Source organism: Ambystoma mexicanum, chromosome 1q, assembly GCF_040938575.1.
Source record: "Ambystoma mexicanum isolate Mex_15411 chromosome 1q, UKY_AmexF1_1, whole genome shotgun sequence".
NCBI classification, from domain to species: domain Eukaryota; kingdom Metazoa; phylum Chordata; class Amphibia; order Caudata; family Ambystomatidae; genus Ambystoma; species Ambystoma mexicanum.
In genome coordinates this window covers 564062273-564074518 of record NC_090922.1, presented here as the reverse complement: position 1 = coordinate 564074518, position 12246 = coordinate 564062273, and the positions used below count along the sequence as shown (strand labels likewise).

The window sequence follows — 12246 nt, the reverse complement described above, 5'->3', positions numbered from 1 at the left end:
GCAGGAGCCCAGAGTTTCATCACCCTGAAGTGCTTATCTTGCTTCCATATGGCCAACTATTTCAAAGGTAATACACACACTGAAGATATTTCTGATACAGGGTCTGATTGATTTCAGAATTAATCTACATAAGTTCCAGACTTCCGTGAAAGAGCACCATCTGTTGCCCTTGGCTCGGTTCCTTCGGTCGAGGGAGTTCAGTTAATCATAAACCTGTGCCCTATATCATGGGACTATATACATGGGATCTTTGTGAGCATTGTTTCCTGGTGGACCTTCCTGCAGTCTGGCATCATGCTTCTCCTGTTCTCGGTGCTGGTTGGGGCAGCAGGTGAGATCCTCACAGAGGAGAGGGCAGCGCTAAACATCTGGCCAGGAATCATGGGAGACGCGGGAGAAGAACAGCTGGATTTCAGGAGGAATCTGGAAGAGATTGGGAAGCTAAGCCATTACATAGCTTTTGTGACCCCTGGAATGACATGTATTTGTGTTAGGGTTTTAATACAGCACATACATGGTTGAAAGGAGTGGCAGGGAGCTTTATAGAAAACATATTATTGCATTAGCTGCATTTGTATCAGGAGGTGCTTTAGATAGAACAGCATCGTGTGTTAGGATCAGTAGAGATGCTACGTCACTGGGATTTTTACCGCGAACCGCTGTCATTTGCATGGTCCCAAGATGCTCTGGCAGATCTGAAAAAGAACTGGGTGCAAGCCAGAATGTGGCAGGGGCAGTGTCGGCCATCTTCAGTGATGTAGGCACTGGAGCATCCTCTCCCTTTCGTGGTGTTCGTCATTTCCAAAGCTTGCATGGCAACAGCATCTCTAGGGAGATGTCCTTTGTAAACCCTGATGATGGTCCCACCACTGCAGTCAGGGCGAAAAGTCTGATGTCTCACCAGGCAATTCCTTCAGGCATTGAGACATAAAAGGAGCTATTTTGAGGAATGAACACCTCACTGATCACTGCTAATAGTGCACCAGAAGCAAAACCTACCATTTCTTTAAAATGTGCCTCTTTAAGAGCAGATGTTTTCAAACTATCTCTCATTCCTACAATGATTGGTGTTGGCAGTTCCCGTTTTGACTTGATTTTGTTTTCTTATTTAAATATTATTATTTTAATATTTGTTTGGATTGTTGATTTCTAATATGAGATACTATGGACCAGATTCTCAAAGTAGCACAAATGAAGGGAGCGCAGCGAATGCACTCGTTTCATTTGCGCCACTTTCCTCAATGCTCAGGTCACCTTATTCTCAAAGGAGACCAGAGCATTACAGGAGGGGCTGGACAGTGGCGCAAATATGCACTGTCCATCCCCCGTGCATGTCTGATCAGCTCTCAGCAGACACATGCTTGCTGGCAGCGCATTTCACCAAGACGGGCCATTAAAGGGCCCGGCTGTCACACTTCGAAAACAAGATGTGCACCTCCCCCGAAGGAACAGGCGGGTGACTCTAGTTTCTGGGCATTTTAAAGCGCATAGCGTTTGTGAATTCAGGATGCACTTTTAAAGGCCCGGAGATGCCCCCTTATTTGCATATATGTGCAAAGGGGGAAAAAGGGCCTCTGACTGTGCTGATTCATATGCCCTTTGTGAATTGGGCTGCTACTTGTTTGGCGCCAATGAGGAGCTGCACTAGCGCGTCTCCTCACTCCTGCCACAAGTTTTGAGAAGCTGGCCCACTATTGGTTCTCACTTTCATGAGAGGTATATTCTGCAATAGATGAATCATTCATGGCTTTTAAGCCACTGTGTTAGTTTCATAGACCACACCTGTTCCAAAGTTTCCTTAGCTAATGGCCTGTTTCATTCCCCACCAGAGAATCCTCAGGTAAACCCCTCATATAGTGCAGCCCCCCCCCGCCTTCTCGCCCCACATTAAGTACTGTGTGTGCACAGACAATATAGATGGTGAAAGGAACTGATGATGTAATGCGTGCCGTGCAGCACATGACTCTTGCGTATCAAAACGAGCACCATTGCATCATGGCTGCACAAATGCGGTCTGATTGAAATAACGAACAATGGGGGGAGTTACATTTTTGAACTGAAAAGGCAGTAATGTGTGTGCATTTAATAAGCAGTCGCGGCTGTGAGCAACAACAACCGAACAAACCAGGGGTGTTCGGGTGGAGGGAGGTTTAATATTCTGCATTTTACAACACTTACTGTGAAAATGGGATAAAAAGCCACAAAGTTTTCAATCAGTTTTGTATGGTAGCACAGGAAAGAAAAACAAATCCCAATAGATTCAAGTCACCAACAGTGCACAGGAGCAATTGTCAACTCATGTTCATGATGCCCACAAAATATACCAGTATAAAAAAACACTTTCATGCTGGCTCTGCCAGTATTACAATATAAGAATTCCCAGCTAGTAAAAAATGCAATGCACCGAAATAAAGTAAATCCAGACCTGCTATATAGCCAGTGTACCACATAACTAATGACACTTATGTTTGCTTTTATCCTTTATGCCTGAACAAAAATCACCTGCCACAAAGAATATATGGCCAGGCAGGAGCCACCAATGTAGGCCAGTCGACCTACATAATAAAACTCATCATGCTTACTTTACCCTCGAGGCCCAGTACAAAAATGCCATGCCACAGTAAGAAAGTAAATGCGAACTGACGCCACCACCACCATGAGGTTTGCTTAGTCACTTAATAACACTTATAAGGTTTGCTTTAGCCTTGATGCCAAGTAAGAAATGGCACACCACAGTAAGAAAGTATATGCAGACAGGCACCACTAATATAGGCCAGTCTAGACAGGTTATAACAGTTGAGGCCCGACTCTGCAAATGTGCTGTTTCTGTTGCATGTGAATGTTTGGTAATTATCACTGGGATGCCACATGTGCATTCTAAAGCCCCCAGTTGGCTATTAAATCTGTGCCTCCTCTGAAGCAAATTGAATCATGACGTAAACTTGTTTTAAGCTATTTTATAATTTCTGCTTGTTTAACCCTCATTAACCTGTTCGCAGTTGTGACTGAATTGTAAATTGTATTCACCTGTGCAGATGCGGACCCTAGCGACCCCCAAATGACTTCCCTGCAAGAACTGCCACCAAACTGCACTTACTCTGGCTGATTCATTTGTGGAAGGAAGAGTGAACTAAACACTGTTAGCTGTTTTCTTGATTCACAAGCAAAACAAAGTTTACTTTTTTCGAGCATTGCAGGTTTCTTCCAAATTACAAATACGATGATGTTTCCTTGATACTACAACCCCGAGGAGGGTTTATAGACATCTGAAGTTGTCCCATTTCACTTGTAAATAGCACATCCAGGACTGCCTTCGTTACTTGCATTCTTCTATTTGCAGAATCACATTTATAAAAGAGAAGCAAAACAACAAGTACCATAATGCAAAGTAAGAGGCAGTACAGGAAGCACCACTTGCTCTTCACATGGGGATGGTTTGATTTTTTGGGTTAATAAATTGTTTTGCACATACCTCCATTTTAATTGTGCTTTGCACCATGAACTAAAAATACTACAGACAGCTCAAGTTGTCCAATTTCAACCCACCCAATCCAGATTTTACTTTATTTATTTTGGATTTTGGTAGCTATAGTTCTATATTCATAGAAGCATAAATATAAAGTATAAATACAATAAACCAAAGATGTGAGACCACTACATTACCACATTGTAATGTAATGCAATGGGCATTTGTGTAGCGCCTTGCACCATTAGTATGGTCGCAACACGCTGTAGGTTGAATGCCCTTGGGAACCGGAGTCCAAGTATGGGATATTTGTCTGAGAGTTGTAGAATGCGTGTGTGCATTTTGACCAGTTCCATGTTAGGTACGGGTGGCCAGGTCCCCGCTGGTCACCCGTGTTGAGCAGGCAGGTGGGTGGGTGCTTATAGGTAGACTGAAGAGTATGCGAGAGATATGTATGCAGCTAGACTGAATCTTATCATGGACGATAGCTGCATTCTACTGGCAGCGGTATTGTGCAAAATATAAGAGCCGGAGGGACATTATGTGTGCAACTGGACTGAATTTTATTGTGGGGATTGCTGCATTCTACTGGTGGAGTTGTTGTGCAAGATATGTGAAGCAGGGAAGACATTGTGTGTAATATTACATTTGTATATTACAACACACTGGCTGCACTCTACATTCACTCAGATTCAAGCACCGACCGCAATCCACATTCACTTAGGCTCAGTAATTGTAATTGGTTATTTATAACGTGCTTAATACCCAGAGGTTTCTAAGCGCGGACCCGGGGATCACTGGCGACAATATGCAGTACCTGACAAGCACCTCTGCCTAAATGCCAATAAGACAATCTGTGCCTTAATGCCGGAGATTCTCCTCATCGGCACACCTGCACCCTCTTTTCCTGTTACTCTCTGGCTGGCCCTCCTTGGCCCTCTTCCTGCTCCCACCTGTGAGGCTAAGAACCTCTGGGTCATCTTCGACTCCACACTTTCCTTTTCTCCTCACATCTCTGGTGTCTCTAAGAAGTCAAACCACCAACTGCACCTCCTCAAAGGTATTCTTCCTTTCCTCTCCTTCCCCCAGAAGCTCACTGTATCTAGAGCTCTGGTTCTCTCTAGGCTGGACTACTGCAACAAGCCTCTTTCTAAATCTGCCTGCTTCTACTCTGCACCCTCTGCAACTCATGCAGAACAGGACTGCGAGACTTGTCCTTGGCCTCACGCCCAAGGATAGTATCTCTCCAGCACTGAAATCTCTGCATTGGCTCCCAGTGGCTGCAAGGATTAAGTTCAAGACCCTCTGCAGTATACACAAGGCCTTCTGGGGCCTGGGTCCTCAATAACTCCAACTCTCTCTTCGTAAATACCTTCCTACTCGAGCTCTTTGCTCCTCCACCTCCAATTCCCTCAGGGTCAGTCGCTTCTCCAAGCAACAAGTTGGTGGTAGATCACTTTCTTCGGCTGGGGCCTCCCTCTGGAACAGTCTCCCTGCCTCTCTAAAACTTGAGGAGAACAATCTCCAGTTCCGGAAGCACCCCAAGACCTTACTTTTTGCTTCTGCCTTCTCTCTTCCCTGCTGATTTCCTGTCTGATACTGCACTGGTCACCTGGCTACCCTCTGAATACGGGCCAAGGTCCCTGCCCACCCAGTTGCACACCCACACTGCCTCCCAGCAACCCTTGCACTTGGGTCTGTATCTGTAACCCTACAGTCACCCTACCCGCACTTTTGGACACCTGCTGTCTGCGCTTACCCTTGCACCTGCCACCTGCTGGCTGCACTTCTTGTTATTGTTTTGATCCCATGTACAGCACTGCCCTTCCCATTACCCCTCCCACCTCCCCTGCACTTGCACGATCTCAATGTCACTTGGCCTGGTAAGATCATTGTCTCTGTCCTCCCTTTGTTCCCCCTTCCTTGCCTCGTCGCGCCTTGAAACACTTGTGTAAAGGCGCTTTACAAATGCCATAACATATCATATCAGCTAGATTCAAAACATATGCAGCACCTGAAAAAGCACCCAGATTCAAAACATATACAGCACCTGAAAACGCCGAGATTCAAAACATTTGCAGCACCTCAAATAAACAGCCTAATTTCAACTATGCAGTGTCTGAAAGCCACTATAGGGCAATAGTGTGGAAGTGGCAGGGTTTTCTTCAGCACAGTTATTGCTGTGTTCCCCACCCTTACCACCTTACCAGGATTGTAGAGGCTGAGTTGTTTGACTGGCGTACACAGGTGACCAGGGGCAAACAGGGAATGGGAGTGGTCCAGAAGGGAGCAATCGTTTGCATCTGGCCTTTTGCCGGCTGCCTGGGCAAGGCTTCTTTGGGAGGGCCATTGAAAAGGTGGATACCGATCACGTGGTCTGAGCGGGTTGCAATCAGGATGCACTGTGGGCAGGTTGGGATGAGGGAGGAAAAGAAGGTCGTAAAAATGGCTGGGGGGCTGCGCTATGCAGTGAGAAATTCAGGTGGGGATCAGGAGGCAGGGAACACCTTACCATGAAGATGGTGGCTGTAGGAGGCCTGTAGCTAAAGAGGGCCTGCAGAGCTGCACACAGACTATACGCTGATTCAAAACGTCACACGCCAGTCACTTGGTCAGAGCAAGTCACAATCAGGATGCACTGTGGGCGGGTTGGGATGTGGGAGCAAAGGAAGGTTAGAAAACATGTTGGGGGGCGTGCTGTGCAGTGGGGAATTCAGGTGGGGGCTAGGGGGCTGATGGCAGCTTACCGTGAGGATGGTGGTTGTAGGAGGCCTGGAGCATCATCTGAGAGACATGGCCGCACCAACAGGAGAACACTTGGTTGCTTCCTTTGCACGACTATTAAGCCATCAGCCAATAAGAGAATCAGGATGAGCTATTAATACAAGATCAAATCTTTTAACTTGATGCTATGCACAAGGCTTACCAGCACTTTCAGGCAGCTGGAAGGTGACATGTAGCACTCCACAAATCACTATTAAAAAATAAATAAAGCGAAACTTAGTACATCAACATTGCCTAAACCCCCTAAGTAGACATGGAAATGTAAAGTGGTAAACTGGCTCTACACCTTTGTTGGACCCATGATCACCTTGCTGACATCTAAATGGCAAAGGGAAACAGCAGTCCAGGTAAAAGGTAGAAAAAAATGCCGACTCATCGCAAGAGAGATCAAGTCTCCAACACGCCTATAGCAATCCCAATAGAGCTCATTGCCGACCTTAGGAACCACCAGGAATCCCAGTGCAGGGCATTGCATACTGTAGGCATTGTTCCACAGTATCCACAGTTCATATCCCACCCACATTTAAGAAACGATGTAGTTCCACACAGCTTTCCTGTCTATAGAACCTGGCCTTTCTGTCGCTAGGGAAGCAGTAGGGGGGAATTTACTCCCCTGTGCATTCTTTCAACATGCCCACATCCTCACTGACACCAGGGTGTTGTGTAAGTCCTCAAACCCGGACCATCGCTGAACCAAAGATCTACTCAAATCATTCTCTTGATTGTTGCGATGTAAACGTCTGGGGTTGTGCAAATTAGGCAGTCTCTACTAATCCATGGCTCAAATTAGACTCCTAACTCATGTCTTTGCAAACATTATATCCATCAGGTGTGACCTCTTCCCAAGCTTTTAATCGTGGACTGGTTGGGGAATTGCACTTCAGAAGAGAAATGTTGTCTCAGTGTCCGAAACATGCACATAGCTCGTTCCAGCACTCCAATGTTCGATCTGAAACAGATTTTCCGAAGCACAACCCACAGTTTGCTTGTTTCTCCCTCTCTCGCTCTCTCACTAGTCGCCGCCCCATGGGGTGAAGAAAAGATCATAGGTGGCTATGACTGTCAGCCCAACTCCCAACCATGGCAAGTGTCCCTAAATATAGGCTACCACTTCTGCGGAGGTTCGCTCATCAACGACCAGTGGGTGGTGTCTGCTGCCCACTGCTGGTACAAGTAAGTTATTACATCACACACCTGGTGCTGAAACACTCATTTCTTTCACTGCTTTCTCTTTTCTCAATTTTCTGTAGCATTGCCACTGCTTCCATGCTTTTTTCTTGGTGTTCTTGAGGGCATCCCATAGTCATAATCTTTATGACAGTCTCAAACCATTTCCTTCATCTCTTTCCTCCTTTATCCATCCTCACTGCTTTTGAAATTGATTCCTAAATGCCATCTCCCTTCTCAATATCTCTGACAATTTCCTCATCGGTCCCCTCAGGCCCTACGTTCTCTAGTGGTCTCTTTCTCAGACTATTTTGGTGTCTTGTGTAACCATTCCCCAGTGGTTTCATCATGCTGCAGTTGGTAGACCCTTCCTTTGTATATTGCTATCTCTGCAGTCCTTTCCTCAGGCTCTTCTCATTGTTGCATGTAGTCTCTTCCTCACGCTCTCCTCAATGTCTCTCCAAGTACCTTCCACAGATTCCTCCTCTTGCTTTCTCTTACAGCACTTTCTTCAGTCTTTTCTTGTTATGTCTTGCTGTACTGTCGCATGCCCCGCTCCGCATTGGTATTTCCTCTTCAATACTGTTGTCACTTGCAACGCCCTTTCATTTCTTTCCTTTCTTTCTTGCAGTACATGTAGCCATTACTCTTCTCTTGCTTACTTGTCCAGTTGATTCTGTTAAACCTCTGCCTCGTGCAGTCCATTCTCAAGTCCCTCGTTCCTGTCCCATAAGCTCCCTTCCTCAGTCTTCTGTTTTGATGACACTCACTTCCTTTCCTGATATCCTCTCGCGGACCCTTGTGTTTTCCTTCTCAGTATATTCTTTCCGTCACATGCAGGTCCTTCCTCATTCTCTTGTTACTGTTTCTTGTGCATCACCACGAACTCTTGTTGTCTTTTGTATTCCCTTACTCACTCTTATATCACTATTTTCTGCCACCCTTTACTTGGTCCTCTCTCACTGCCTCCAGCAGTCTCTTTCTCATTCATCCCTTTCATAGTTATTGTTTCTTGCAACCCTTTTGCATTCCCTGCCATTGAGCTTTATATCCCCAGCAGTCCCTCTTTCTCTATTTTTATATGGCGACTACTTCCTTCCTCAGACTCCGCTATTGTCTCTTGTAGCTCTTTCTCCTGATTCTTGCTGGCTTGTGTCTGCCTTCATTAATACCCCTTTCCTTTTTTCTGTTGTGGTGCATTTCCTATTCTCGATTCATTCTTGTTATTTCCTGTTGTCCTTCCTCCTTCTCTTTTACCTGTCTCCTGTAGTCCTTTCACCAGTCCCTTGTCAATGTCCATTTCTGACCTTTCCTAAATCCATTCTTGGTGTCTCTCGCAGTTCTTTCTCTTTTCTCCCATTCTCCGTCAGTTGATTCTCTTAAAGCTGTGCCTCATGCAGCCCATTCCTACATCTCTTTCCTCAGTCCCATAGGCTCCCTTCTGCGTGTTCCTTTGTTTGTGTCATTCACTTTCTTGATATCCTTTCACCGCCACTTGTGATTTCCTTCTCAAAGGCTTTTTCTGGCACATGCAGGCCCTTACTTAGTCCCTTGATACTGTTGCCTTCTGCACTTCCCCTGCCCCTTCTTGTTAACTTTTGTATTACCCGACTCAGTCCTATATTACTGCCTTATACCAATTTTTCCTCAGTCCCCTATTACTGACTCTAGCAATCTCTTCCTAAGTCACCCATTCCATACTTAATGTTTCTTGCAGTCCTTTAGTATTTCCTGTTAATGCGCTTTCTTTCCGAAGAAGTCATTCTCATATATTTTTGATGGCTACAGTTTCCTTCCTCAAACTCCAGTGATGTCTCTCATAGTTCTTTCAAAAGTCCTCCTACTTCCTGTTGACTAATGCTTGCCTTCTTCAATACCTCTTTCCTTCAGTCTGCCATTAGAGCCATCCCAAATGTCTTATTTCTTCTTGCTATCCTTTTACCCTTCCTTCGTCTCTTTTAGCCATTTCATCAGTCCCTTGTCAATGTCTATTCCTGGCTATTCCTGAGTCCCTTCTTGTTGTCTATCACAGTCCATATGCCATGCAGATTATCCTCGGTGATCACAATATCCAAGTCTTTGAAGGCACCGAAAAGCTGATGAAGATCAATCGCATCGTTTGGCATCCTAGCTACGATTACCAAACCCTGGACCATGACATCATGTTGATCAAACTCTACCATCCTGTGCCACTCGACAACGCTGTGCAGCCCATTGCACTACCCACTGCATGTCCAGCAGTGGGAACAAAGTGTGTGGTGTCAGGATGGGGCACCACACGCAGTGATATCCGTGAGTAGCAGAACTATTATTGTACGCAGCAGTTAGCTATGCAGGAACACTCGTTCACTTGTTGACTCTCTGCTTCATGATTCAGAAGGGTGTGGTACAGACTATCCACAGAATTGGAGAAATAAGAAAAGGGAGCCTGGGTGGACGCAACAGGTGGTGGGATAGACCTTAGAGTCAGCATTGCTTCTGGTTTCACGTCTGCTACTAAGACTAAGCCCTCCGAGCGGCCATGTTCGTGATAATGCTTTGCCGCCTCCTTGTTTTCTCTGAGAGATATGGTGATAAATCTTTAACTCCATGTATGTCTTTTCTGCATGTTCTTTGCAATAGAGCAAAATCCTGAAAGGTTGCAGTGCGTTGATGTGCCAATTCTCAGTCATGAAGACTGCGAGAAGGTCTATCTTCTGACCAGCACCATGGTGTGTGCCGGGTACTTCGAGGGAGGCAAGGACGCCTGTCAGGTAACTGACCTGGCTTTGCCATGGACATGGAATTACAGGGCATCATTGTATCTTCAGAGAGCCGAACCCTCCTAGCAATGTTAACGGATATCCTGTAACTGAAATCCTACAGAGCATTGCTCCTGCCGCAAATGTCCCATCACTCATTAATTCATGCACCTTAGGGAAGGCCCCAGATTGCCCCAAGAGCCTCAATGAGAGGAAAGAGAATGAACAATCTTTCTCCGCCTTCCTCCTTCTGTCATCATTGTTCCCTTCTATCGTTATTACATTCTCTTTCTCCCCCTCGGCCCTCTATGGACAGGAAGTGCCAAAAGAAACACTTTCTGTGATTCTGTAAACCTTTCAGCCAGTATTGCTTGATAGATCTTTGTTAGGCTAGCTCAGGGATCTGCAATCTGTGGCTCTCCAGGTGTTTTGGACTACGACTCCCATGACTTCCCACCACTGATTACGCTGCCTAGGGCATTGGGAGTTGCAGTTCAAAACACCTGGAGAGGCAAATGTTGCAGACCCCTGGGCTAGCTTATTCTTTTGATTAGTAGCCTCTAGGAGCACATGGGTTTTAGGCAGCAGCTGGGGCAGAGCCTGATCTTGGGCCTTTGTGAGGATGGGTGCAGTTTATTTGCTAGGTATTTGCTTTTTTTCTGTGCACTGCAGTCCAGTTACAGCAAGGCTCTGGCCTCCATGGTTTGCATAAGGCTGTGGTGAACCCTGTCCAGAGTGTCATCACAGCATCTGAGCCTATGCGCAAGGTGACCGGCATTCTCTGCAGTGCCGTGGGTGGAGATTTTTAGCGCACACTGTGGAAAATGGTAGCCAGCGGCCTGCTGCCGTATAGAGTGTTTTGGTTTCATTGACTATGCACCGGTTCCATTTTTGAACATGTCAGGGTTTACTGGAAGTGCTTGGTAGAACAGTGAGAGTTTGAAATCCATTGCCACATTATTTCAAGGTCTTACCTCCGGGTCAACTCCGGGCACTATAGAGTTTGGAGTGAGTGGGAATTTCGCTATGTGCATATGGCAAACAAGTAAGCTTGTTCGTTTCCCGCTCTTATTTCTGTGTGATAAGCATTGTGGAGGCAGAGGTTTAGGGGAAGAAGCTACCCTTTGGTTATGTTCTGATGGAGTTTTGGGCAATGGACATAATAGCGCCAATAGGCATGAGGTCTGAGTTGCTTAAAAGTTTTGTTGAGCAAAGACTATCGGCAAGTTCGTGTTGCAGTGCTTTGCAAGTGATTAAAGGGCATTGCAAGGACGTGCTGGATAGTTATGCATCTCCTGTCTGGATTTTCTATCCTGGACAATCAAGCCTTTTTTTATGCTTATTCTCAAAGTTTTGCTGATGTGGTATATTTGCTTGGAGGGGCTAGGTTTATGATGCTTGCCCTGGAAAGTGTCCATATCAGGGGGTGGTGTCACTAATGGACATAGGACCTGTTGTTGGATGATAACTGGACCATCTCTTTCCATTCCGATGCAGGGGGATTCCGGAGGACCTCTGGTGTGCAACGGGGAACTCCAAGGCATCGTGTCCTGGGGTTATGGCTGTGCTGAGAGGAACTACCCTGGTGTGTACACCAAGGTCTGCGCCCTACTGCCCTGGATCGAGGAGACCCTGGCGTTAAACTAAATATGACATCTGGTCTGGCTGTCCAAGACGTGCATCACCTCCACGGGCCAGCTCATGGACATAGAGTGCCAGACGATGAAACCGATGTTCTCTGTCCTAACATACATATCACCTAAACACATCAGATAATAAAAAGTGCTGGTACATTCGTGAGCTGTCTCTGCCTTTTTTTTTAATGTTTTTAATGAGCACGTCCAAGTCCAGGTTTCAGACCACTGTGTACAATAGTAGCATGAAGCTGTGGCCTTTGCAGATTTAGGCAACTTGATACAACTTGGGTATCATGCATTGCACTTTGGTGCATTGACTATACAAATGCACAGGTGAGTTGGTGCACCCTGGGGGAAAGGGTCTGAAGTGCATCTTGGTTGAGTAGAAAGGCTTTTCCCAGAATGGATGATGTCTGCTTCGAGCCAGAGTTCTGATGTAAAGGAGCTCTAG

At 46.0% G+C, this 12246-nt stretch overlaps 1 protein-coding gene across 1 annotated transcript; it reads left to right on the top strand.

Annotated features, from left to right (window-relative positions):
• The first annotated feature begins 270 nt into the window (after window positions 1-270).
• On the top strand, window positions 271-11953 carry LOC138531930 (serine protease 1-like). Its single transcript, XM_069641024.1, has 5 exons — window positions 271-331; window positions 7267-7423; window positions 9450-9709; window positions 10040-10170; window positions 11656-11953. Exons 1-5 carry the CDS (start codon window positions 295-297, stop codon window positions 11803-11805), a joined length of 735 nt encoding a protein of 244 aa, XP_069497125.1. The 5' UTR covers window positions 271-294; the 3' UTR covers window positions 11806-11953.
• Window positions 11954-12246: the final 293 nt, after the last annotated feature.